The sequence below is a fragment of the Jaculus jaculus genome, chromosome 5 (assembly GCF_020740685.1).
Source record: "Jaculus jaculus isolate mJacJac1 chromosome 5, mJacJac1.mat.Y.cur, whole genome shotgun sequence".
In the NCBI taxonomy this organism is placed as follows: domain Eukaryota; kingdom Metazoa; phylum Chordata; class Mammalia; order Rodentia; family Dipodidae; genus Jaculus; species Jaculus jaculus.
The window spans coordinates 8,551,195-8,578,731 of NC_059106.1; the positions used below are offsets into that span (position 1 = coordinate 8,551,195).

At 49.7% G+C, this 27,537-nt stretch overlaps 2 protein-coding genes across 6 annotated transcripts in view; one reads left to right on the forward strand and one right to left on the reverse strand.

Annotated features, from left to right (window-relative positions):
• Taf5l (TATA-box binding protein associated factor 5 like) overlaps positions 1–952 on the reverse strand; it is a 30,726-nt gene extending 29,774 nt beyond the window's left edge. The window contains exon 1 of one of the 2 annotated variants that reach the window (XM_045150939.1): positions 878–952. The gene's annotated coding sequence lies outside the window, so the exon portion shown is untranslated. Of the gene's footprint in view, positions 1–509; positions 537–877 lie in introns of those variants that run through there. The other variant, XM_045150940.1, reaches the window with a different exon arrangement.
• A 170-nt stretch (positions 953–1,122) lies between these two features.
• Positions 1,123–27,537, forward strand: Urb2 (URB2 ribosome biogenesis homolog). Of its 4 annotated transcripts, none has more exons than XM_045150349.1 (10): positions 1,123–1,201; positions 3,219–3,357; positions 4,910–5,086; positions 6,873–10,185; positions 14,479–14,639; positions 16,662–16,772; positions 18,922–19,164; positions 20,917–21,004; positions 24,056–24,195; positions 27,213–27,537. In XM_045150349.1, exons 2-10 carry the CDS (start codon positions 3,232–3,234, stop codon positions 27,408–27,410), a joined length of 4,557 nt encoding a protein of 1,518 aa, XP_045006284.1. In that variant the 5' UTR covers positions 1,123–1,201; positions 3,219–3,231; the 3' UTR covers positions 27,411–27,537. The 4 variants fall into 4 exon arrangements, with proteins under 4 accessions (XP_045006284.1, XP_045006286.1, XP_045006283.1 ...); XM_045150348.1 differs by lacking the exon at positions 1,123–1,201 and adding an exon at positions 1,473–1,801; XM_045150350.1 differs by lacking the exon at positions 1,123–1,201 and adding an exon at positions 2,374–2,393.

Below are 27,537 nucleotides of genomic sequence, written 5' to 3' on the forward strand. Positions count from 1 at the left end.
TGGTTTAATATTCCTTTCATAATTCGTAAAGAAAACTAAAGTTAGCCTGCCACATGTATATATATATATTTTAAGACAGGGCTTCATTCTACAGCCTAGGCTGGCCCTGGAACTCTGGAGACAGGGCTGGCCACGAACTCACGGTAATCCTCCTGTCTGAGTCCCAGAACGCTGGGATGACGGGCGAGGGCGCCGACCCTCGTCGCTGGGTCCGGACCTGAGCTACCATCCCATTTTACAACCGGAAGAAAATGAGACTCCGAAAGGTGACCAGGTCGCAATCCTGGGCTCTGGTCACCAGCTCTACTCGTGACATTCGGCTCGGCTGAAACTGGCAAGCAGCCGGTGACCTACACACGGCTCCTTTCCCACTCGGCTTTGCTGCAGGGCCCGCCGAAGGCTGGGGATGGCCGGCCCGAGCCCCGGCTCCCAGGGAACTCCGGCGCCCCGCGGCCACCTGCGCGGGCTCGGCGCCCGCGAGCCGCGATCCGGGTCGCGCGCGGACTCACCTCTCCGCGCCGGGGCCACAGCGCCTGGCGACGTCCGCGGGGCCGCCACTCCCGGCCGGGCGCGCCGCCCGCTGCCCACTTCCGCCGCCGAGCGCCCTCGGGGGCCGGCCGGGGGGGACGCTCGGGCGCCCGGCGGGGGGCTGCGAGCCGCGTGCAGCCGGGGCCGCCACGTGCGGGGTCGCTCGGGCCCGCCGGAGGATGTCGGGCCTGCGCAGGTGCGCGCGCGAGCGAGCGGGCGAGCGGGAGGCGAGGCGCGGCGCCCAGGACCGCCCCCCGCCCGCGCCCCGCCCGCCCGCCCGCCCGCCCGCCCGGCGCGAGCCCCGCCCCGCCCCTCCCCCGCCCCCGCCCGCCCGCCCGCTCGCGCTCACTGTGGAACATCCCAGGCGGCTCCCGCTGCCCCGCCGTCGCCCCGGCACCGGCTGCTTCCGTCTCTGCGGGGCGTCGCTCCGCCGCCGGCTAGCCGGGCCTCCGCGCCCCGCGCCCCGCCGCGCCGGTGGCTCTGGGCGGCCGCCCCATGACCGCCTGACGGAGCGGGCGCGCGGGGCTGGGCCGCCGACGCGCGACGCCGCGGCCAAGGGCGCACTCGGCGCTCGCTTGGCGATGTCTGCGTGACGCCCCGCCCCGCGCCGTCGGCGTCAACGTCTGCCGGAAGCGCCTCCCTCACGTGCGGTCCGCGGAGACGCGGCGGCCAGGTAATCGCCGCTCGGGTTCGCTGGGCCGACGCCCACTTGGTGTGGCGAGACGGGCCGGGCGTGAACTCGGCGGGACGGAGTCCGACTCGAGGGAGCCCCGGCCGGGGAACCTCACCTGGGAGCCGGATCCGAGGAAGCCCCGGCCGGGGGAACCTCACCGGGGAGCCGGATCCGAGGGAGCCCCGGCCGGGGGAACCTCACTGGGGAGGCGGATCCGGGGGAGCCCCGATCGGGGGAACCTCACCTGGGAGCCGGATCCGAGGGAGCCCCGGCCGGGGGAACCTCACCGGGGAGCCGGATCCGAGGAAGCCCCGATCGGGGGAACCTCACCTGGGAGCCGGATCCGAGGGAGCCCCGTTCGGGGGACCCTCACTGGGGAGGCGGATCCGGGGGAGCCCCGATCGGGGGAACCTCACCTGGGAGCCGGATCCGAGGGAGCCCCGACCCGAATCCGAGGGAGCCCCGATCGGGGAAACCTCACCTGGGAGCCGGATCCGAGGGAGCCCCGATCGGGGAAACCTCACCTGGGAGCCGGATCCGAGGGAGCCCCGTTCGGGGAGAACCACACCTGGAAGCAGGATCCGAGGGAGCCCCAATCCGGTGGGTAACCTCACCTGTGACTGGGGCCGAGCCTCTCCCGAGTGCACGCATTCCGAAGGGTCTGCAGGACAAGGAAGCTGCTCTGGACCGGGCCCATTCGAGTTCTTAGAGCCCTGCCGCCCTTCACAGCGCTGCAATCTTGCTCGTTCTTGTTTCGTTCTTTTTTGCGCTAACTTCATTTCTGGAAGTAGTTTGGTGGACATTTCTCTCTGTTGAGCTGATTTTTTGTTTTGTTTTTCGAGGTAGGGTGTAGCTCTAGCCCAGGCTGAAGCTCTAGCCCAGGCTGACCTGGAATTCACTCTGTAGTCTCAAGGTGGCCTCGAATTCATGGTGATTCTCCTACCTCTGCCTCCCCAGTGCTGGGATTAAAGGCGTGCCACGCCAGCTCCCCACCCAATTCTATAATCTTCTGTTGGGGCTGAGTGATACCAGATGTCTTTATCTCAGAGAAACATCACTTTTTTTTTTTAGGCAGGGTCTCTCTCTAGCCCAGGTTGTCCTTGAACTTATGATGCACCCAAGGCTGCCCTCGAACTCACAGTGATCTCTGAGTGTGCCACCACACCCAACTGAAACACATTAATTTCTCCAGGTATTATGTTGCTTGCTTGCCATATTTGTTTATTTAATAAGATAAAGCTAGTCTTAAAAACATGACATGTGGCCCGGAGAGATGGCTTAGCGGTTAGTCGCTTGCGTGTGAAGCCTAAGGACCACAGTTGGAGGCTCGATTCCCCAGGACTCACGTAAGCCAGATGCACAAGGTGGCACGTGCATCTGGAGTTCATTTGCAATGGCTGGAGGCCCTGGCGTGCCCATTCTCTATCTGCCTGCCTGTTTCCCTCGCTGTCTGTTGCTCTCAAATAAACAAATAAATAAACGTGTGATGTATATATTTTAGAAGCTATGTGCACAAACTTCTCTTTCAAGCTAAATGTATGACCATTTTTCCATGAGTATTCTTACACGCTTTAATTTTGTCTCATTGAATTTCTGTACATTCTCTGAAGGTATAAAGTGGTCACAATGGGAGTACTTATCCATCTGCCTGCTTTTGTCTGATTTTCCTGTTTTAAATCACTAAAACTGGGCTGGAGAGATGGCTTAGCGGTTAAGCGCTTGCCTGTGAAGCCTAAGGACCCCGGTTCGAAGCTCAGTTCCCCAGGTCCCACATTAGCCAGATGCACAAGCGGGCGCACGCATCTGGAGTTCGTTTGCAGAGGCTGGAAGCCCTGGCGCGCCCATTCTCTCTCTCTCTCCCTCTATCTGTCTTTCTTTCTCAAATAAATAAATTAATTAATTAATTAAATCACTAAAACTTTGTAATTAAATACAACAAGATACATATTGTTCATTTTCTAAATCCTACTTGGCTATGCTTTATTATAATACTATTTCCCGTTGTTTTTAATTGTAGATAACTTGTAGAAATGGCTGCTATTTATTCTGGCATTTCCTTTAAGCTTAAAAACAAGACAACTTCCTGGGAAGATAAATTAAAACTAGCTCACTTTGCTTGGATTTCCCACCAGTGCTTTCTTCCAAATAAAGAACAAGTAAGTTTAATGTTAAGCCTATGTTTTTAGGATCTAAAAGAATTACATGTGTAAGTCACATCTTGACATAATTAAAAGATTGGGGAGGAAACTGTTGGAAGTTAAAAGTAGTGCCATTGAAAGCAGTGAGTGCTTCCGGTTTGGTATTGGGGTGTTGAGAAGTGTTAGTGACGCCATGCTAGAAATAGGTAGGTACCAAATGCAGTATTCTTTGTTAATATTTCTTAAGCTTATTTGGCTAAAAAGCAGTTAATGCAATAAACACTAGTATAGCAAATTCATGAAATTGGGTTGGAGTACATCCCAAAGTTCATGTTAAGGAGAATAGTACAGGATATCAAAAATGGATTCTTGGTCTGTGGAGATGGCTCAGTGGTTAAAAGTGCTTGCTTGCAAAGCTTATTGGCCGGAGTTCAATTCCCCAGTGCCCATATGATGATAAAAGATCCTGCGCGTGCGCACACACACACACACGCGCACACACATGCTAATAAGCAAATAAAATTTAAAAAATGGATTCTCAGGGCCTGGAGAGATGGCTTAGTGGTTAAGGTACTTTCCTACAAAGCCTAATAATCCAAGTTCGATTCCCCAGTTCCCAGATGCACAAAGTGGCACATGTGTCTGGAGTTCATTTGGAGCAGCTGAAAGCCTTGGTGCACCATCTTTTTTTTTCTCTCTCCTTGAAAATAAGTAAAAATAGATTTTTTTTGTTTGTTTTTGTTTTTCGAGGTAGGGTCTCTCTCTAGTCCAGGCTGAGCTGGAATTCACTATGTAGTCTAAGGGTGGCCTTGAACTCCTGAGGATCTTCCTACCTCTGCCTCCTGAGTGCTGGGATTAAAGGCATGTGCCACCCACCATACCTGGCAAAAATAGATTCTTATAATAGGGTTAACATCTAGTACACATGGCATGAAGTCCTCTTGGCAGCTTGGTAGTACTCTTGAAAGCGCTGTAGAAGTGAAACAGGCGTGGCCCAGCAGGCAGTTTGATTAGGATCTCTGCTATTCTTTTTTTTTTTTTTTTTCTTCCACTATGTAGTTTCAGGCTGGAGTTGAACTCATAGTGATCCTCCTACCTCTACCTCCCAAGGCTGGGATTAAAGGTGGGTGCCACCAAGCTTAGCTAATTTTTTAAAAGTATATATTTTATTTATTTATTTTGAGAGAAGGAGAGAATGGGCGCCCCAGGGCCTTTAGCCACTGCAAACGAACTCCAGATGCATGTGCCCCTTTGTGCATCTGGTACACATGGGTCCTGGAGAATTGAACCAGCAAGTGCCTTAATCACTAAGCTACCTCTCCAGCCATTTACTCACTAAGAAAAAATATTTATTTATTTGCAAGCAGAGAGGGACAGAATAGGCATGCCAGGTGCCCCAGCCAGGGCAAATAAACTCCAGACACATGTGCCACTTTGTGCATCTGGCTTTACATGGATACTGGGGAATCAAACTGAGATCATTAGGCTTTGCAGGCAGGTGCCTTAACTGCTGAGCCATCTCTCCAGTCCAAGTTCATTTATTTTGATGGTATGTTTTCTCCATATTCAGGTTTTACTTGATTGGGCAAGACAGTCATTGGTTGCATTTTACAAGAAAAAACTTGAACTAAAGGAAGATATTGTTGAAAGGCTTTGGATCTATGTAGATGCCATTCTACATAGCAGGAAACTGCAGAACCTCCTCAAGAAGGGAAAGACAATAAATGTCCAGGTTTCCCTTGCAAAGGTGAGTATCTCTTCCATTGAACTGTGTGCTATGTGCGTCTGTGTTACTTTCCCATTAATGCTTGAGTTTGTTTCAATTGTATGGAAACGTGAGAATTTCAAGTTAGGGGAGGAGAAGGAAATAGCTGTATTACTAGAATTATAATCCTGGTATTTATTGAATGCATATTCTGTGATTTCTTTGCTAAGAACTTTGTTACTTGATGTTAAAGAAAAATTTAAAACTATTTCATGAACAAGTTTTTTTAAAATACAATTTTATTTATTTAATTAAGAGAGAGAGAAAGAGGCAGATAGAGAGGATGGGTGCACCAGGGCCTCCAGCCACTGCAAACAAACTCCGGATGCATGCGCCAGCTTGTGCATCTGGCTTATGTGGGTCCTGGGGAATTGAACCTGGGTGCTTTGGCCTTGTAGGCATCTCTAACTGCTAAGCCATCTCTCCAGCCCATGAACAGGTTTTAAAAATGTATATATTTTATTTATTTTTTCCTTCTATATTTCTATTTCTCTATTTTCCTTTCCTCCCTCCTTCCCTCACTTTTCCATCCCTCCTTCTCTCCCTTCTGTCTTTTCTCTTTTCTTCTTCCCCTCCCTCCCTTCTTCCCTCCTTTCCTCTCTCTCTCTCCTTATTTTTTTTTTTTGGTTTTTTGAGGTAGGGTTTCACTCTAGCTCAGGCTCTCCTGGAATTCACTATGTAGTCTCAGGGTGGCCTTGAACTCACAGCGATCCTCCTACCTCTGCCTCCTGAGTGCTGGTATTAAAGGCGTGCGCCACCACGCCCGGCTTCTCTCTTCTTTCTTTTTCTTTCAAACCCAGGGCCTCACGCCTGCTATGCAATCCTTCTACCACAAGAGTACATCCCTAGCCCTATCTTTTCCTTTTCTTCCTTTCTCTCTCCCCCTTCTCTCCCCCCAAGATAGGTTTCGTGTTCAAGGCTGGCTCCAAAGTGGATATGTAGCTGAGGTTGGCCCTGAACTTCTGATTCTCCTACTTCCACTTGCCTAGCCTTGGGGTTCCAGGCATGATCCACCATACCTGGCTTAACGCAGTTCTGGGGATTGAGGCTCATGGCTTTGTACATGCCTGGTAAGCACCTTACCAACTGAGCTACATCCACAACCCTGTTTTAATCTTTTAATTAGGAAAACGCGACAATAAAAACGTGTGTTGAGCCCCAGGGTCATGACTGAAGTGCCGCCTGGTAACATCTGAGCTGAGTTACGGACTCAGGGTCCAAGAAGAATTGACTGATGAAATTTAAGTCCTTACAAAGCCTGGCTTTTTTAAAAAAATTTTTATTTATTTATTTATTTGAGAGTGACAGACACAGAGAGGACAGATAGAGGGAGAGAGAGAGAATGGGCGCGCCAGGGCTTCCAGCCTCTGCAAACGAACTCCAGACGCGTGCACCCCCTTGTGCATCTGGCTAACGTGGGACCTGGGGAACTGAGCCTTGAACCGGGGGTCCTTAGGCTTCACAGGCAAGCGTTTAACCGCTAAGCCATCTCTCCAGCCCCAAAGCCTGGCTTTTAAAAACTGATAGCAAATTTACAAAGGCACTGAACCTTTTCAGAATTGATATTGGCAGGAGATAGATTTGTGAAAGAATTAGAATAGGTACTTTGCTTTTTTTTTTTTTTTTAAAGCAAATGTCAAGTTCAGGTAGAGGCAACAAAATCAGGGTGCTGGTCATCAAGATGTGGGAGAGGAGCCTGTGGTACGTTTTTGTGTATGTATGGGTTCAGGGGAGTTGTGAACTTTATTTTATTTCTTTTAATACCCAGATCATAAATGAAAGAATAGCTGAGTTCTCCCTTTCGGGGTCCCAAAGAAACATCTGTGCCGTCCTTCGCTGTTGCCAGGGCATTCTCTCGACACCTGCCCTTGCTGTCATCTACACGGCTAAACAGGAGCTGACGGTGGCTTTGCTGAGTCAGCTCTGCTGGTCAGCCTGCCGGCAGCCCGAAGGAACCACGACAGCCCAGCTGTTCGAGGTCATTCACCTGGCCCTTGGACATTACCTCTTGCTCCAGCAGCAGCAGGCCAACCCCAGACGTGTATTTGGCGATGTGACCGGGCACCTGCTCCAGCCCTGCCTGGTCCTGAGGCACTTGCTTTCTGGGGGCACGTGGACCCAGGCTGGCCAGGGCCAGCTGCGCCGGGATGTTAGGAATCAGATTGACTCTCTGCTTCGAGGTGGGGTTTTTCCACCTGATCTGCTCTCATCCTACAAAGAGGAACTCTTAAGCCAGCTCGAAGGGAACACAAAGGTGGGGGCCTTGAAGAGTCTTCTTGCTCCAATGAAAACTGTGATTACCAGGCTGGTGGATGGTGGCTACTGCAAATCAGACCTTCATGCCTCCGTCGTGGCCAGTTCAGTGGCCTTGTTGTACAGGCTCTTTCTGGACTCATACCTCAAGCAGGAAAACCAGTTTCTCTGCTTCCAGGCTCTCCCCAGGCTGTTTGACTGCTTGCAAATCTCACGCCTGCAGGAGGTGCAAATGGAAGCCCTGTCCACATCACACTGGACTGCAGAGCTTCTGGCCATAGAGCAGTTGCTAAACTCAGTGGCCACCACCAACATCTACAATGTGGCTGCTGACAAGATCAGGCACGGGGAGGCACAATTCCACTTCTATCGCCGTGCAGCTGAGCTGTTGCTAAGCCATTCACAGGCACTTGTGCCTGCCTGGTTCCGCTGCCTCAAGATTTTGGTGTCTCTCAATCATCTGATTTTGGAGCCAGACCTGGATGACTTACTGTCTTCAGCTTGGATTGATGCAGAAGTAACAGAACTTCGGACCAAAAAAGCCCAGGAGGTACTCATTTCTACCCTCTTCCAGACATATGCCAAGCTACGGCAGGTGCCACGCTTGTTTGAAGAGGTTTTGGGGGTGATCTGCCGTCCAGCTGCTGAGGCACTCAGGCAGCCTGTGTTGACCTCAGGTGCCTCCAAGGCACTCTGTGAGTGCCTTCTAGAGCTGCCACTGAGTCAGATCCTGGACATGTGGTCTCTTGTATTGGAGAAGTTCCAGACTTTCGTCCTGCCCTGTTTGCAGAATGATACTGACATGGCCCTGAAGGCACTGTCCCTGAGCTCGCTGCTGCACTGTGTCATGTTCAACATGCGGAGCCTGGACAGCAACACGCCCTTGCCTGCCATCAGACGGACACAGGACATAATGGAAAAGATGCTGGGAGAACTTGTGAAACCCCTGTTGGCCCTTTTAGACCACCGGGTCCCAAAGCCTGAGCTGTGGCAGCAGAAGGTGAGGGACTCCGCACTCCTGCTCTCTTACACCTGGGCCCAAGTGGATGCCACCTTCAGTTTGCACTGTAAGCAGTATCACTCCGCGGCAGGGCCCCTCACTGGGGCTACTCCAAAGAGCTCAAGTCTTCCGTTGTTGCTACCAGGTGTGGAAACACAGTTTTGGAAGAAGGTGGAAAACTGCGTAGCCCACTCTAGCTCTCTCAGCCAGTACTGCTTAGAGCAGCTGTACCTGCAGAAAGTGAAAAGGATTTTAATGCAGAGTGGCTCCCAGTCCAAAGAGGCCCTCCAAACTTTGAGGTCTGATGCTGCCCACATTCTTGGTTGTGGCAGAGACAGCTTGAGTCAGAAGACAGTAGCTGCCTGGGATGGGCAGGTGGGCACAGTGAATGAGCTCACCTATCCTGTAGCACACTGGCACTTGATTGTGTCAAACCTCACTGTTTTAATACCATACCTTTGTCTGAATGACGTGAGATACCTGGCCACTGTCCTAATACAAACTTTACCAGCCAGCAAAGCACAGGATGGCTCAGTGGATGGTGAGCCAGATATCACATTGCAGACAGTGTCCTCGGCTCTCCTTCACAGCCCTCTCTTTCCGGAGATGCAGTCCCTCTACTCTGCCTTCCTAATGTGCATCATTACGAGATGTTGTAGCATTCTGTGCTCTGGTGCCCATAGTGACTTGGGTCCACTCAGTCACCAGCTGCCTTGGCTTTTTGAAAAGGACCATGACATGGTTGTGGCACAATGGGAAGCCAAGCTGGCAAAAGTTGGACCTGAAGGTATAGAGCCAAAAGAAGAAATTGCCCAGAACTTAATCTCCCTGGTCAAGAATGACTTCCCCATCCAGCTAGAGGAAGAGCAGCTGGAAGGCCTCCTGGAGCTCTTGGAAGTCATTTCCACCCTGCGCCTGGACAGCTTCTTGCCACCCTACCACGTGCATTATTTTCTTACATTGCTGTCCATGGCCATCTCCACACTAAGACGCTGCTCCTCTTCCCTGGCCCTGCAGTTCTTGGTGACTTGCTACCTGCTCCTTGGTGGCCTGCAGAGGGGAAGGAGTGCCCGTTCCGTATTCAGGGTCATGTATGTTAGCGACGTTTTTGAGGTAGTGCTGACCTCACTGCTGCAAGCCAGTAATGGGTTCCAGGTTGAGGAGGGTGACCCCTCTTGGCAGCAGCTCCTCCAAGTGGTGGGGGTGTTCTTGGAGCAACTCATGCAAATGCTCATCCAGGTAAAGTTGAGCTTGGTGCTCAACTTTGGAAAAATCACTACCTTCCTCTCAAGGTGCAGTGAGGGCGCTTCCGGCAAAGAATTGGGAATCCAGGGATCCCTGGGCAGCCAGCTGCTTCTGGTGGCTCTAACCAAGTTGTGCCAAGTGCTGGGACCTTTTGTTAAGGAGCGGAGGCAGCTGCCAGAGGCCCCAGCAGCACTGCCTGAGCTGCTGCGGCAGGCCATGCTGCAAACAGGCACCATGTTGCAGCTCTGCTCAGTGCCTGGGCCTGGGGGCCGCCGCCTGCCCTCAGTTCTCCTCTCGGCTGTCCCCATGCTCTTAGATGTGGATCTGAGCCAGCGCCACAGGGATAAAGGGTCTGAAGTTGCTCAGGTGGTGACCATCGACAGAGTGGTGCTCTCCCGCATGTCCCTCTACCAGGACGTCTTCACGCAGCTGCTGTTGGAGTTGCCAGCCCTGGTGGAAAACTCTCAGTCTTTCCGGGCGGCCTTGCGATTTCTAACTCTGTTCTTTCTGGCCCCAGAGCTTCATCCCAAAAAAGGCTCAGTTTTTGCCTCCATGTTTCATTGTATGAGGAAAGTTCTTACAGGTAAGATGTTTCTTCCTTGGGCAATTCTGTGCAACAGCCAAATTGCCAGACCTCTCCTCTTGAAGCGGGGTTAAGTGATACCAGGTGTCTTCGGCAGGGGCTGGCCGGGGAAGGTGGGAAGCCCTCACCCCAGTCCTAGTGTCTGGGATTTCGCTTCCTCTGCCTACATTCCTGACACCCAGGAGAAGGAAGCTTTCCTGCTTCCCTGTCTCCCTGCCCTGTGCACGCTGATGCCTTGGACTTCTCGGCTCCTCGCTCGCTCGTTTCGGGGAGTCCTGTGTGCATTTAACATTTGCAGCCTGCTGCCCTCACGCTTGGCCTCTAACTCGCTGCAGCTGTGCATGGCTCGTGTGGCCCATCTTCACCCAGGGAAACTTGCCAGTGTCAGCACATGCATGCTGGAGATGGGCTTTTAAAAATGACGAAATCTGACAACTTAACATAAAATCACTTATTTTCTAGAGACTTATGCAGTTCCCTGAGCCTTCCTTAGCCCCTGTGAAGTGTGGTCACTGGCTGGTGGGTTTGGCTGGACAGACCACCTGGTGTCATGCAGTATGTTAGTGGTCTTGTGACTTACCTTCCCCAGGCCAGCCAAGACCTCACACAGGACCTAGTGAGAAAAACCTGATGTCTTCCTGCAGTCCCCTAGGTCAAAGGTTAATGTGTTTTTATGGAGTCATTGAAACAATGATGAGAATTATTTGGAAATACTTAAAGAATATTAGTATTAAGCAAAAATTAAATATATGATATGCTATGATAACTACGTAAAATACATATGCATGTGTAAAGGGCTAGAAATACATGCAGAAGTTAAAATAATAATTGCATTAAAATATTGTAACTGGGCTGGAGAGATGGCTTAGCGGTTAAGCGCTTGCCTGTGAAGCCTAAGGACCCCGGTTCGAGGCTCGGTTCCCCAGGTCCCACGTTAGCCAGATGCACAAGGGGGCACACGCGTCTGGAGTTCGTTTGCAGAGGCTGGAAGCCCTGGCGCGCCCATTCTCTCTCTCTCCCTCTATCTGTCTTTCTTTCTCTGTCTGTCGCTCTCAAATTAAAAAAAAAAAATTAAAAAAAATATTGTAACTATTATGATGCCCTTTTACATTTCAATATTGTATTTTTTGTTGATTATTTGAGGTGGGTCTCACTCTAGCCCAGGCCGACCTGGAATTAACTATGTAGTCTCAGGGTGGTCTCGAATTTACAGCTATCTTCCTACCTCTGCCTCCTGAGTGCTGGGATTAAAGGCGTGTGCCAGTACGCCTGGCTTGGCTTTGTTTTTTAATTACAACAATTTTTTTTTTTTTTTTAATTTTGTGGTAGGGTCTCACTCTAGCCCAAGCTGACCTGGAATTTACTATGTAGTCTCATGTTGGCCTAGAATTCATAGCGACCCTACCTCTGCCTCCCAAGTGCTGGGATTAAAGGTGTGCATCACTATGCCCAGCTAAAACATTTTTACTTTTTTGGTTTTTCAAGGTAGGGTCTCACTCTGGCCCAGGCTGACCTGGAATTTACTATGTAATCTCAGGGTGGCCTCAATCTCATGGCAATCCTCCTACCTCTGTCTCCCGAGTGCTGGGATTAAAGGTGTGCGCCACCACACCCAGCTTAAAACATTTTTTGAGAGTTTCTTATGTAGCAGTCATTGAACTTACCACACCTAGCTTAATAGTACTTTTTTAAAAAATTTAAATTATTTTATTTTATTTATTTGAGAGGGGGAAAGAGGCAGAGAGAACTCCAGACGCATGTGCCACCTTGTGTATCTGGCTTACCTGGGTCCTTGGGAATCGAACCCAGGTCCTTTACCTTTGCAGGTAAACACCTTAACTGCTAAGCCATCTCTCCAGCTCTTAATACTACATTTTTTTTAATTTTTTTTTTGAGGTAGGGTCTCACTATAGCACAGGCTGACCTGGAATTCACTGTGTATTGTCAGGCTGGCCTCGAACTCACGGTGATTCTCCTACCTCTGCCTCCTGAGTGCTGGGATTAAAGGTGTGCGCCACCACACCCAGGTCCTTAATACTACTTTTTAATCAGATTAGTCAACTATTCTTTCCCATGATTTAATCTTGATAGCTGTTTAGAACCCGTTTAAGAAGGACTCTGTTTATGTAATATAGAAAAGGGTCCTAAGACTTGTGTTTGTTAGCACATGAAAATGAAAGTGACTTACTCCCCCAGGCAGGCAGAGATGAACAGGCCTGATGTCTTCCTGTTTCTAGTCAGCCTGTAGAGGCTTTCTTTTTAGTCCTGGGGTTGCTGAGGGGCTGCAGTAAGAGGTGGTCTTTTGAGATCAAGCAGTGAGAGCACATGCTGAGTTGATTCCCAGGAAGAAGCCACAGTGGGGCGGGGGTGGGGGGAAGCTTGCTCTTCAGGGGCCTTTAGGAAGTGAGGCCACCTGGTCTGCCTGGGTCAGTGCCAGACTTGAGTATGTGTTCTGAATAGCTTTGCTGTGGTCTCCCTGTCAATGACTTTTCTGTTTCTGGCTCAAGTGTGGATGGACTGAAAAGATCCTGATGTGACGTGTTCTTATTCTGTTAACAACTCTTTTAGGGACCGATGCTCCCTGTACTGGGGTTAACATCAAGACTCTTGTTAAAGCTAGTGACATCTTTCTTAGTGCGTGTCTTGGGATGGCAGCTGCCACCTGAAGCTTTGACCAGTGTCTCTTTGTTAAGCAGAACACTATCCCCTTGCCCAAGCCCTGTGGAGCTGAAGAAGTCTCTATTAATATATTCCTGGGATTATGGCACCTTTGACCCCAGGGACAATCTCAGCTGCAGCGAAGCGAGCACGTGGTTCACCCCCTTGGTTCAGCCCCCACTCATTAGAACCATCAGACTATACAGGCGTGGGCTGCAATAACGAGAGTCAGAAATGCCAAGTGGGGAGAGGCCCAAGGCACTAGGGCAGAAGACTGAACATACAGAACTGAAGGTGGCCATGCCGTGACTTACGGAGGTCCCCTGTCCTTGGGCAGCACTGAGGAGGAGTTTTTTTTTTTTTTAAATATATATTATTTTATTTATTTATTTATTTATTTATTTGAGAGCGACAGACAGAGAGAGAAAGACAGATAGAGGGAGAGAGAGAGAATGGGCACGCCAGGGCTTCCAGCCTCTGCAAACGAACTCCAGACGCGTGCGCCCCCTTGTGCATCTGGCTAACGTGGGACCTGGGGAACCGAGCCTCGAACCGGGGTCCTTAGGCTTCACAGGCAAGCGCTTAACCGCTAAGCCATCTCTCCAGCCCCTGAGGAGGAGTTTTTATGAAAAGCACTTTGGGTCCCAGATCAGACAGCCTCACTGGGGTTGGGGAACCAAGTGCTTTACAGCCAGCTCTTCCTCGGCAGCCGTGCTGCTGGCTTGGGCCTAATGAAGTCACAGACACCCACAGGGAAGAGGGTGTGAAGTACTAACCCCAGCCTGCCTGCCCGAGGGACTCAAGGGAAAAGGCTCTGGCAAGCCGAGTTAACTGAGTTAGTGGTGCTGAAGTGCAGCCACTAGGTGGGGCTAGGGAGCCCTCCTGGAGAGGGCTCACCACAGGCTGTGTCCTTTTATTTATCAGCTGCAGGGATTAGTACTGCCATGCCATTTGACTGATGAGGGAATTGGAACGAAAGAGGCCATGAGTCTAGTCTTAGAAAGAGCCTATAGGAGATGTGGGCCTATGTTTTCATTCCTCAGAGCTCCTGGTTCTGTTCCCCTGATGTAAGTACTGAGCACAGACCCTGGGACACTGGCTGGAAGAATACTGTTGGGTCACTGATGCTCGTTGAAAGCTGTGACTTGGGGTTTTGTTGTGAGACTGGTCAGAGGACCCTGGGGTTTCTGAGAAACACCTGATGATTCTGCAGACAAGGTCTTCCAGCATTCCTGAGTATTTAAAATACCTGCATACGTGCTGACTTGTATAAAGAAAATCCTAGGGAAATAGGAAGAAAGGTACAAAATAACAGTCACTTGTCTGCTGTCCAGAGCCAGCCATCCTGAGCAGGCTGTCCTTTTTGAGTCTGTATACACGCCGTTATATGGAGTCCTGCCCTTCCTTTGGCTCTTACATTCTTTCCGCCACCTCTTCCTCATTAGACCCTGAGCCTTGGAAGGTGTGATAGAGATATTGCAATACTGAGCACTGCGGTCATGTCTTTCCATCACCATGATACCTTCTGTCACTTGTGGTTTTTAATGCATTGTGGCTGCATGTTATCATATAGTGCCCTGCAATTCACTGTCCTTGCCTGTCACATCTTAACTGCTTTGGCTTCTTGTCCCGTAGATGCAGACGTTTCCCCTCAGGTTGCTGAGGACATTGAGCCTCACTTGGGTGCCCTGCTCACCCAGATGCTGGAGGCTGGGACAGCAGAGGACTTTAAGCTGGTGATGTGGTCTGTCCTCCAGGGGCTGGATATCAGTCATACGTGGAAAGCAGATCTGCAAGTGAGTAGCTTCTCCCTGTGTATAGGTCCAGAGTGGTGTCCACTCCAGCGAGAAGGAAGGCTTGTTGGAGATTTTGTGTCCTCCCTAAAATCAAACAAATACAGCTGGCAGTGGCAGCAGGGCAGGTGCCCATGGGAGGAAGCCCGGCTATGTGCTGTCCAGCCTTGGGTGAAGAGCCATGTTTTTCAAACAGAAACTTCCTCAGATGACAAACATGTGTTCTTATGTGAGATGCTAAGTTATGTATGTTCACAATATTGCTCACCAGAAAGGTAAGTTCTATTTACCTACTACACCAAATCAAGTTGTACCTCATTTCATCACACAGTCATAGGTCAGCACTTAGAAGCATTTGAGGGCGGGCTAGGGATGGAGCTTTCATGAGACCGTGGGTTCAATCCCTAGCACTGCAGGGAAAACAAAAACAGCAACCCAGTGAGACCCACAAGCCAAGTGTAGTTTCTTTGTAGCTTCTCTGAAAGTCCTGTGTGACGTGCCCTGTGTGGAACACTTCACATTGAGCTCACACGCTAGGAAACTCAAGTGCCTTGGGTGCTGGGCTGGTCTGGCCACATGCACATTTCTAGATCCAGAGGACTCCATGGACTCAGGTCCGGGCTCTTTTGCCTTACATGTGAATTTTTATTTGGGGGTGGTGGTCCAGGGTCTTCTTATCACAGCCCAGGCTGGCTTCTTGAGTGCTGTGATCGTAGGCAGACACCAGCACAACTGGCCTCATACTTCTAGAACCCTTAGTCACTGGTGATGCTTGGAACTGGGTGGGAGGGGTACTGGGGAAGGTCAGGGTCAGGGGTAGTGGGATACAGAAACAGCTCAGTTCTCTCTCTCTCTGAGCAGGAGAGCCTGGAGCTCTCGACCAGCCTCACCTGCTGCACTTGCCCATCTCTAGAATGCCCATTGTGTGTCTTCATGATACGATTGGGCTCCAGCTTTTATTTAGCAAGCCAAAGAATAACTCCCGGTTCCATTTAGACTAGTCTGTCAGAGGAGGGAGGCTTGAGCTGAGTTGAAGAATGAAGGATTTGGAGAGACAGTGGGTGCGGGTGCTTGTAGGGCAGGGATGTGTTGGTCTGCTCAGGTGAGGGTGTGCAAGTGTAAGAAAGGATGGGCCCCAGGTCTCCGTGGGTAGATGTGTCCTGCAGGTGTGAAGGAAAGCAGGAATAGTGAGGCTTTCAAGGGTGTACAGTCAGGAAGGCGACCAGGGGAGAGGGCACAGGGCAGAAGCCAGGATCTGGCTGAGGTTGTGGGCCTGCACAGTGTTGGGTGAGGAGGAAGAAACTGTTGTGAGGCTGAAAAGCAAGGCACGGAGCATTTGGTAAAAGCAGGTCCCTGCTTGCTTGTGCTCCGATGTAAAACCACCGTCTGTGGTGTTAGCATTGTAGAGTTTCTTTCCTGTCCCTTCTCGTGTAGCTCTTCTTTGGTGAAGTGACGGCCAGCATCCTGGCAAGATAGGGGTCTCTGGCTGTGTCCTTCACTAATTACCATCCCAGCCCACGGATGTGCCTAGTTTAGTGAGATGCTCCCAAAGGCCATGTTTTTTTTTTTTAATTTTTATTTATTTGAGAGTGACAGACACAGAGAGAAAGACAGATAGAGGGAGAGAGAGAGAATGGGCGCGCCAGGGCTTCCAGCCTCTGCAAACGAACTCCAGACGCGTGCGCCCCCTTGTGCATCTGGCTAACGTGGGACCTGGGGAACCGAGCCTCGAACCGGGGTCCTTAGGCTTCACAGGCAAGCGCTTAACCGCTAAGCCATCTCTCCAGCCCCCAAAGGCCATGTTTTATGGGAGCCCTGCTCATCTTTCTTGCTTCCTGTCTGAGCTCCCATGTGGAAGCCCTCCCTTGTGGTCAAGACTCCACCCTGACCATGCCCTGGCCTTGGCCCCACGCCAGTACCAGGGCTCTGCTTTAATGATGTCAGCACCAGCCAAAGAGCCTCCTCACTGGTGAGTCTTCCTCGGAGGCTGGCTCTTTCTGTGCTGAGCTTGACCTTTTGTTTCAGGCTGTTTTGTCTGCTATTCGACTGCTTAAGCTGCTGCTCAGCTGCCCACTCAGTGGAGAGAAAGCAAGTTTGCTGTGGCGGGCATGTCCCCAGATAATCACAGCTCTGACGGTGAGTGGCCTCTGGAGATGTGCCCTTAAGCTTGCCCCTCCCTCTTCTGTAAGACAATCACTGTTGAGCCAGAGAGAAGGCTTAGTGGTTAAGGCACATGCCTGCACAGCCTAAGAGCCCAGGTTTGATTACCCGGTACCCACGTCTGCCAGATGCACAGGGTGGCACGTGCGTCTGGAGTTTGCAGAGGCTGGAGGTCCTGGCATGCCTATTCTCTCCCTTTCTCAACTAAATAAAACTAAATGTAAAAAAGGGACAGCCACTCCCTGGCTGCTTCTTGCAGGCTATTGGCAGGCTGATGGGCGGCAGCAGCCTAGCTGAGGAGAGGAGGTGGGACGAGCACGGGAACATAGCGGGCAGGGAGTGAGGAGGTGAGCACGGGGACGGCATGGGCCCCTGTGCAGGCTATGGAGTTGGAGGAGGTCAGAAGGACCCTGGGGCTCTCTTAGTCGCCACACAATGCTGTGGTCAGTTGAGTGCGTTCCTGTATCAGAAGAGGCATAGGATATGGCTGTGATCCCGTGATGAGGAGCGGGCTGCGGAATTTGGATGATGCTGCAACAGGTCGCTGTTAAATTCAACCAGTCGTAAATTTCCATCTGCTCAGCACTTAACTTCAGTTCATCACAACAAAAGCCTGGTTCCAGTGGACTTGGTCTCCATGTTTCCATCTCCAGTGGGGCCTGCATGAATGTTCAGGGAGCTGTCTGCTTATCATCATCTTGAGCCTGATTGCAGTGTTTTCTGCAAGAATTGCCATGTCTTAGAGCCAAAGGGCCTGGAAACTAGACTTCATGTTTCCTCCTGTTTTCATGTTTTTTTTTTTTGAGGTAGGTTCTCACTCTAGCTCAGGCTGACCTGGAGTTCACTATGTAGTCTCAGGGTGGCCTTGAACTCATGGTGATCCGCCTGTCTCTGCCTCCTGAGTGCTGGGATTAAAAGTGTATGCCACCACGCCTGGCTTTTTAAAAAAAATACCTTATTTTTATTTATTTATTTATTAGCAGAGAAACAGGGACAAAGACAGAGGATGGGCATGCCAGGGCTTCCAGCCACTGTAAACGAACTCCAGACACAGGCCCCCTTGTGCATCTGGCTAATGTGGGTCCTGGGGAATTGAACCTGGGTCCTTAGGCTTTGAAGGGAAGCACCTTAACCGCTAAGCCATCCTGCCAGCCCTTCAGTTTTGCTTTTTGTCTTTTCCCCGAGAATCTGTATCAGTGGCTAAAGCATGTCATTATCCCCCAGTGTGGTTTAGCATCTGAAGGAGAAATCAATGGGTTCCTGTGTGGGGTGGTGTCACACTGATGGGTGGCCATCACAGAGACAGCATGTGTGCTGACCACACTGAGGTGCATCAGGCTGGAAGCCACTTGGCGCCTCTGACAGTTGTGGCAGGCAGCCTGCCCAGCAGGTGTCCAGCGCCATCATGGGCATTGTGAGACCTAGGACCTACCGTCCTCCCTCCCCAGGTACCAGCTGTTGGGCTAGGAGCCACAGGGACACTTTCCAGGTGACCTAGGGAAGATGGAGCAGTCTCTATCTTGAGTGTGTTTTCTTTATTTTCTAAAACAATCAACATCTTTAACTAGACCTGAAGTGTAGTCACAGATGTGTTCAGGGAGAATATTTTAGGTGTTTTTACATGCAGTTTCCTTATGAGAAAATGCATGTGTCAGCTCCTTTATACGAAATTGCTTGTCTTGTGGTGGATATGTCCAACAAAAAGTGTGGGCTGACGTGGCCAGGTCTATAGTAGGCCGTCATTGGAGACTGGGTGTTGGCCTCCTTATTGCGTCAGACTGGCCAACAAGTTCATTCTGGAATATGAGCCATGCTGCCTTTGTCACTAGTAATTCAGTGCTGGTGCTTCTTTGGAGGACACCATTACTTTCTTTTTTTTTAAATTTTAATCTTTAATTATTTATTTGAGATAGAGAAAGATGCAGAGAGAGGGAGAGAGAGAATGGGTGCACCAGGGCCTCCAGCAACTGCAAACGAATTCCAGGTGTATGCACCCCCTTGTGCATCTGGCTTACGTGGGTCCTGGAGAATCAAACAGGTCCTTTGGCTTTGCAAACAAACGCCTTAACCACTAAGCCATCTCTCCAGCCTACTTTTACTTTTCTTCACCCATCTTGCCTTGTAGCTGCAACACCGAGAGGCCTGTCAGGAGCAGCCTGTGGCCCTAGCAGTGATCGAGCCCATTCTTGACATCCTGGCTGCCCTGCTACGCCATGGGGAGGAGGCCATCAGCAACCCTCACCACGTCAGCCTGGCCTTCAGCATCCTGCTCACCGTCCCTCTGGACCACCTGAAGCCGCAGGAGTACGGCAGCATCTTCCTGAAGATGCACAATGTGCTGTTCTCCATCCTGCAGTGCCACCCTAAGGTGAGGGAGGAGTGCCACAGAGCTCGCGTGGGAGCTGGGGTGCAGCTGCCAGGGAAGCAGCAGTAGTGTAGGGCTGGGGACTGCTCAGTGGTGCAGCCCTTGCCTACGGCGTGTGAGGCTGACCCTGGGTCCTCCGTACTGCCGCCAGCACACGCGTGAAAGTACAGGCGGCGCGAAAGCTGTGCTGTTGCTTCTAGTGCTATCCATGGCCACACTGATTTCTACACACAGAAGTGCTTGACCTTTCCACCAGGCCACTGAGTCCTTCTTTGCCAGGTCTCCCACTCTGAGTGGTATTGTATACTAATACTTAAAAAGGCCCATTAGGACCTACTCCCCCCCCCCCCCCCGGCCGGTGTACGTAAGTCACTACCTTGCTTAGATTTGCGTGCTTTATGGCTCACGTGGGTAGAGGGAATGGGGATTCTGAGTTTACGTCTGTGCGTACATCTGTAATCCCAACACACCTACAGCAAGGGGAGGTGGATGGAGTCGGGGTAGTCCCAAAGCTCTCAGGCCAACTGGTCTGGCGTTTGTAGTGGTAAGCAAGGAATCCCGTGTCCAGTGAAGTAGAAGCCAGAGCCAGCACACTGAGGTTGTCCTCTAACCTCTACATACACACATGCACTTGTCCATCCATATTTGCACACGTGTGCACATACACATTAAAAGAAAAAGTGAAGAGGTTTTTACTGCCAGTTATCATGGTATTACATATGCCTGTAACCCCAACATCTGGGAAGCTGTGGTAGGATTGAGAGCAACATAGTAGATTTTAGGTTAGCCTGAGCTACATACTGAGACCTTGTCTCAAAAGAAAAGTTTTAAAGTTTTAATATAGATACATGCAGGAAATATGGTATGTGTTTAGGGTAAAGACAGGTTTACTTTAAAAAAAAACCACATTTTTATTTATTTGCTATAGGAGAGAAAGAATGGGCACACCAGGGCCTCTAACTGCTGCAAACGAACTCCAGCTACATGTATCACTTTGTGCCTGGTTTTATGTGGGTACTGGGGAACTGACCCTCGTCTAACTTAGCCTGGAAGGCTTTGCAAGCAGTGGCCTTTAACTGCTGAATCATTTCCCCAGTGCAGGCTGGCCTGGAATTCACTATGAAAGTCCATAGCAATCCTCCTACCTCTGCCTCCCATGTTCTGGGATTAAAGGCATGTACCATCACACCTGGATTCATGCATTTTTTAAAAAATATGTTTTTATTTATTTATTTGAGAGAGAGAATGAATCATGGCCCTTTGTCTCCACAAGTGAACTCCAAATACATGAGCCACTTTGTGCATCTGGCTTTACCTATGTGGGTACTAGAGGATCAAACTTGGGCTGTCAGGCTTTGCAAGCGAGTGCCTTTGACTGCTGAACCATCTCTCCAGCCCCTGCCATACACTTGTTAAACCATTTATGTGACTTTAGCAAACATAGTAAACTTGCAACAACAACAAAAGGACTAGCTTAGAGAAAGCACGGATTCAGCAAAGTGTAAGCCAGGGTGCTGCACAGATTCTGGAAGTTGTGCGCTGTGGAATCCCTACATCTCGAAATGTTAAACCAAGGGTTAAAGAGTAGCCAGGTGTGAGGCAGGACACAGTCAAACCAGCAAAAGCGGTGAAAAGTACCTTCACCCCATAGCCAGATGCACACTCGCCCTTCTGAGTTCTTCTGTTAGGCAAGGCGACTAGATGGCAAGCAGACAAAAGGTCACTCACCCTTTCTGTGTTCCTTTGATGTGGCAGGTGATGCTGAAGGCCACCGCATCCTTCCTGAACTCCTTTAACAGACTGCTGTTTTCAGTTATGCACGAAGGGCGGCAGAAAGACAAAGGTAATTTAGAATAACTGTATCGGGTACATAGCCACAAGTGTGGCTGAAAATAAAACCACTGAGCTGAGTTCATGTGAGAAATGTTCAGATCATCAAATGAGCACTCAAGATAATTTTTAAAATATTTGAATTTGACATACTTTACTATATCTAAAATACTAGATGCACCTGACATCTCTGAAACAGTTCACTTCATTTTCTGAAAAGAAAGATCTATAGATTTAGGAAGTATTCATAGAGCACAGAGCATGCATGAGGTACATGAAAATGCCTGCTGTCATGCTGCCATTGAGGGCTCATAGACTAGTGGAGGCAGAAGGAGGGGCCAGTGTAGCGCTTCCATGCGTCAGAACAGAGGGAGGGGAAGGGAGAGGTGAGGAACTGTTGACATGGACTGAAGTTCTCCATTTACTCTGTCTGGCTAGGGACCAGCTCATACTAGGTGCCATTGCCTCCCGCGCGTGGCGCAGAGCATGCGTTCACTTAATACCACGAATCTGCTGAGGAGCATGGCTGGGAACAGGTTCTTTCCCAGCAGCCTTGGCTGGTAGGTGACTGCCTGCCATTCCTGACAGACTTCTTAGATCTCAGGTGCTGTTCTGACAGGGACACTTGCCTGGCCTGGAGACCAGCAGGCCAGCTCAGACCTTGCTGTGTGGTGAGGACTTGTGTTCGGAGGGCACTCAGGGACACATGCTGTGCTCATGGTTCCCAGCTGGGTCTTCTCTGACCTGCCAAACTGTTCTCGGATGGGCGTGTGGCTTACCCGGTAGGGTCTTGACTGTTTTATTCTCATTATTAGAAGCAAGTGCCTCCAATTCCTCAGCTATCTCCCAGGCTGTATTCTCTTTATTGGGATCTAATGGACTTTTTCTAATGATCACACATGAAGTCAGTGGTGGAAATAACCAGTTAGTTCCTCGTGTTGTAAACAGTGTGTGTCTGAGAAGAGAAGTGGCCGAGTGTTAGATAGGGAAGTACATTGCTACAGTTTGGGCCATGCAAATGTCAGCATTTCATGGAAATTACATTGATTTAGAAAAATTACATCTATAAAAGATATCTGTGTGCTTATGTAGGGTCTCCAAAAACCCATTTTGCATATCCTAAAAAGCAGCTTTATTTGAGGCATAGTGTATGCATGACAAACCTCATCTGTTTAGAGTATACCGTTTGGTGAGGTTTATTTTGTGTGTGTGTGTGTGTGTGTGTGTGTGTAGGCATGCATGCTGCAGCAAACGTGTGGAGGTCAGAGGACAACTTTGAGATGTCTGTTCCACCTTTGAGACTGGCTCTCTTGCAGACAAACTTCCACAATTGCAAATGAATGTCAGACTAACTGGTCTGTGAGCTTCAGATTCTCCTAGCTGAGCTGCTGTTGTCACAGGCATGTTGGGATCACACATGCATGTACCACTGTGCATTTGGTTTTATATGGGTGCAGTTAAGCACCTTTAACCACTGAGCCATCCCCCCACTCCTGTTTAATGAATTTTGACAGTTAAGAACATAGGCGAAGCCACACCACAGTCAAAATACAGGATGCTTTCCACCTCTTTTGGGGTTGTCCCTGCCCCCACTGCTCAGTCCAGTCCCTGCTCAGGCTTGACCCCAGGAAATCAGCAGCCATTTGTTTGCATTTTCCAGACTTAGAAATAAAATGTGCCAGTTACTGTGCTGAGGGAAACAGGGAAGTTGCTGTGGCATAGGGAAGAGCCTCTGATAAACTCACCCAAGCCCAGGCAGGGCAGGCTCGAGAAGTCCATCCTAGGCTCAGGCGGTCCTGCATGGCATGGAAAGAAAGAGCTAGGAGTGCAGATGGCTCTGGGAAGATAGTGAAGGTGGGTGGAGGAGGTTGTCTGGAGATGACAAAATCTTATACAACTTCTGAGGTGGATGGAGGTAAAGACATAATTTGGATCTCTTTTATTCATTTTTTTAAAAAAATGTATTTATTTGAGATACAGAAGGAAGCTGATAAGAGAAAGAAAGGGTGCGTCAGGGCCTCCAGCCACTGCAAACAAACTCCAGACTCATGTGCCACCTTATGCCTCTGGTTTAGGTGGGCCCTGGGGATTCAAACTGGGGTCCTTTGGCTTTATAGGCAAGTGCCTTCACCGCTAAGCCATCTATCCAGCTCTGGATCTCTTTAAAAAAAAAAAAAAAGTCATGATGTCAATAAACCATTTTTTCTTGAAGGTAATTCTTTTTCCATTTGAGTCTGCCTTTTAACAATCCATTTTCTTTCAGTTTTTTTGTTTTGTTGTTTTTTGAGGTAGGGTCTTGCTCTAGTCCAGGCTGACCTGGAATTCACTATGCTGTCTCAGGGTGGCCTCAAACTCATGTCAGTCCTCCTACTTCTGCCTCCAGAGTGCTGGGATTAAAGGTGTGCGCCACCACGCCCAACTCCATTTTCCTTTAAAATAACAATAGCAGTCTTAGAGTTCATCCTGAAAATCTTGATTCTCTAGTTAAACTCTGTATTAACTACTTTTCTCATTGCTGTGACAAAAGCAGCTTCAGGAAGGAAGGTTTGTTTTGGCTTACAGTTTGAAGAGACGGACGGTAGGGCGGCAGCGCGAGGCAGTTGGTCACACTGCGTTTGCAGTCAGAAAGCAGCGTGGCACGAGCTGCTGTTCTCCTTCCTGCTCCTTCCCTGGCTTTCATTCAGCCCAGGGTAATGGCTGGTGCCGCCCACTTTCATGGCACATCTTCTCCACACTGCTCAGCCTCCTTGGAAGCAGCTACTCACTCGTGCTCAGAAGTGTGTATCTTGGATGGTTCTAGAATCTAGTCCAGCTAACAATGAAGATTAGCCATCACAGACTACAGCAAAACTGATGGACCTGAGCATTTTCTGTGTTCTTCCCTTTGTTGTGTAAATGAGTATTTAGGCTTATCTTTTGCCTTACTTTGTCTACAGATAAATAACTAAGTCTGGCAAGAGTGGAAGACTGCAGTAGTTCCCCTTTTTTTTTTTTTAGCATGTATGGGCTGGAGGGTTGCCCTTGCCGCGGCCAAGCTAATCTTGCGACCACTTGCTGTCCGTAGGGAGCACAGATGACCTGCACGTGGCCCTTGAGTGCGCACGCCTGGTGGAGAGGATGTACAGCCACATCGCTGCTCGAGCCGAGGAGCTCGCCGTGTTCTCGCCCTTCCTGGTGGCCCAGTATGTGACAGAGGCGCAGAAGGTAACACCTAGGCTGAAGGCCTTTCACTAGTGGTTCCCATTCACAGTCCTGAAGCAAGCATGGCTTCTGTGTGGTGGCAGCAGTGGGGCCTGCTATGGCTGGGCTGTTGAACACGTGGTGGGGACAGGAGCCCGGGCTATGGGCAGGACTGAGAAGGCTCAGTGACTCCTCCCTGAAGTTGCTCAGGACTCCCAAGAGTTTTGGCTCTAGCACACTCAGGCTGTTTCCATTGTCTCCTTGTCATATGACAGAGAGGTGAACTATCACCCAGGGCCAAGAACAAGAGCTCTCATGGGACCAGGCCAGTGGGGGCTAGAAAGTGGGTCTAGATTGTAGCCTGGTCCAGTAGCAGGAGCTCATGGACCTGACCTCCTGGTATCTATAGGTCTCATATTCACTGGCTTCCAGATACTCCAGGGTAGTCAGCAGGATAGAAACACTGAGAGATTTGTGCCTCGTGGATTTTTGCCATATTAATCTGACTTTTGGATTCAGTGCTGAATTTTTATCTTTTTTTTTTTTTGGCATTGTCCATGTTTCGTTTTCACACTTAGAAGCCTCTGATGCCCCATGATGAAGTCACTATAGTGCTGTAAATTGGGTGTAGGAACCTTACTGTAACAGAATGTCAGATGTATACGGGTGTTCATGTGTTTCTGACTGTTCGCATCTGTACAAACACATTCACATGCTCTCTCCCTGGGAGATAGCCAGTCTGAGGGAACTAGTATTGGGATCTCTGGTGGGCATGGTAGTGGAGTATTTGGAAGGCGTGTCTGGCTAGAGGTGTTTGTATTTCTCTAGGGAGGTTCAGCTGAATGTCCTTTCTAAATCATATCTCTCCTTGTGTCACACCTATAACTGTTGAGTGACATTTTACCCACAGCCTTGCTGACATCACTATATAAAGCTGCCTGTTTTCCCGGTGGCAGTTGGCAAGGTGGAGAATGGGCAGCAGGGCAAGAGAGTACATGAGAAGACCCTACCAGTGACCCCTGAATAGCATATGGATCTGTGCTTTAGTTTCTCTGCAAGTATTTAGCATTTTTGTAGAGTTTTTGATATTTTCCAAACACCCTCATTAACATGTACATTTTACTTTTATTTTTTTTTAAATTTTTGTTTATTTATTTAAAAATGTTTTTGGGGGGGTTTCAAGGTAGGGTCTCATGCTGGTCCAGGCTGACCTGGAATTAGCTATGTAGTCTCAGGGTGGCCTCGAATTCACGGTGATCCTTCTACCTCTGCCTCCCAAGTGCTAGGATTAAAGGTGTGCGCCACCACGCCTGGTGTATTTTTATTTTACTTATTTATTTGAAAGTGACAGACAGAGAAAAAGGCAGATAGAGAAGAGAGATTGGGCACGCTAGGGCCTCCAGACGCATGCGCCCCCTTGTGCATCTGGCTAATGTGGGTCCTGGGGATTGAGCCTTGAACCGGGGTGCTTAGGCTTCACAGGCAAGCACATAACCACTAAACCATCTCTCCAGCCCAATATGTACATTTTAAAGGTATTTTTTATATTTATTTGCAAGTAGAGTGAGAGAATATAGGGGCACCAGGGTCTCCAGCCATTGCAAATGAACTCCAGACACGTGCCACTTTGTGCATCTGGCTTTATGTGGGTCCTGGATAATTGAAACGGGGTCATTAGGTTGCAGCCAAGTGCCTTAACTATGTAGCCATCTCTCCAGCTTTTATTTGTTTATCTTTTTGAGGCAGCTCACTTTAGCCCAGACTGGCCTTGAACTCATGGTAAGCCTCCTACCTCTGCCTCCCAAGTGCTAGGATTAAAGGCAGGCACCACCACACTTGGCTTTATGGTTTTTTTCTTTTTCAAGGTAGAGTCTCATTCTAGTCCAGGCTGGTCTGGAATTCACTCTATAGTCTTAGAGTGGCCTTGAACTCACACCGGTCCTCCTACCTCTGCCTTGCAAATGCTGGGATTGAAGGTGTGCACCACCACGCCCAGCCTGGCTTTATGCCCCCCCCCCCCCAAGGTCTCACTCGAGCCCAGGCTGACCTGGAATTCACTATGTAGTCTCAGGGTGGCCTTGAACTCAAAGGCAATCCTTCTACCTCTGCCTCCCAAGTGTTGGGATTAAAGGTGTGTACCACCACACCCAGCTCTGGTTTTATGTTTTTGATGAAGGAAAAGGTGTTTTTTTTTTCTTTTATTGGAGAATAAAATAAGACATAATGTGCTCAGCTAGCTCAGTCGTCAAGAGCATGAGACTCTTAAAATGAGACATAGTAATATCACTTCACTGAGGGCCAAGAAGGGAAGCAGTAATTGGAATCCTTAAGTCAGAGATTTACTTTCTGAAAATTCTCTGCTTTCCTGGGATCACTATTCATGTTTAATTTATGCTTATCCATTTGTTTTTATTTTTAATCTTGAAAGGCAAAGATGGCAAATTTTCTAAGGCTGTTGCATCCTACAATCTACTGGCAGCAGTCTAGGTTTTACCTTTTATTTTTTTACATTTGTTTTTAAATTTAGGGATGAAGAAAATACTCCATATGCATTAGAGGCTGCTATTGAGAGCCATAAATTCTTATGTGCAGCATGGTTAGGTTTAATTAAATGCTAGATAGCAAGGACAGCTGACTAGATTCGTGCATTCATTCCCAGTGCTTCTTCGGGCTGGTTGTTGGTGGACCTGCAAGGGACACACAGATGGCCTGGAGAGGCTGTCCGCATGTGCCATGGCCTGCAGGCCTGGCTGGCTCCTCCATGCACTGAGGAGGTCCAGTGGAAACATACAAGGATTCATCTTTAACTGGCAGATCCACTTTATGACGGTCCTTCATACTGCTAGTGTGGTGGAGAGGGGCCAGTGAGCCCCACTGAGCCTATCTAAGGAGCTTTGAGGCTGCTGGGCATATCGCTGGCCAGTGATCCAAGTTGTAGAAGTTGCCTGTCTTAGAAAGTCTGAAGCCCAGAGATCCCAAGTGGCAGCTGCGCTGTCTTGCTGCTGCCCTGGCTCACGCTCAGTGCTCTCCTTTCCTCCCAGCTGACCTTGTATCCGGCGGTGAAGGACCTGCTGCAGGAAGGCCTGTACCTTGTGCTGGATCTCTGCCTCGAGCCCGACATCCAGTTCCTGCGCACCTCGCTGCAGCCAGGAGCACGCGATGTCTTCAAGGAGCTGCACAGCGACTACCTCAAGTTCCACAAGGCGAAGCGGGAAGGAGAGAAGAGATACACCGCCTAGACTGGCCGCCGAGGCCTGCTCGTCAGGGGCCCCGGCACAGGCTGTGGCCTCCTAGTGCATTGCCACGGAGAACGAACCACTTCATTTGTTCTCGGGCGGGGTTGACACCTGGGGGAAACCCTCTGGA

What these genes read in the sequence shown, in the direction of transcription:
- Urb2 (XM_045150349.1), top strand. Translation starts at nt 3,232, where the DNA reads ATGGCTGCTATTTATTCTGGCATTTCCTTTAAGCTTAAAAACAAGACA. An exon ending in CGTGGAAAGCAGATCTGCAA is followed by an intron (nt 14,640 to 16,661) that starts GTGAGTAGCTTC and finishes CTTTTGTTTCAG; the next exon opens with GCTGTTTTGTCTGCTATTCG. An exon ending in TCCTGCAGTGCCACCCTAAG is followed by an intron (nt 19,165 to 20,916) that starts GTGAGGGAGGAG and finishes TTGATGTGGCAG; the next exon opens with GTGATGCTGAAGGCCACCGC.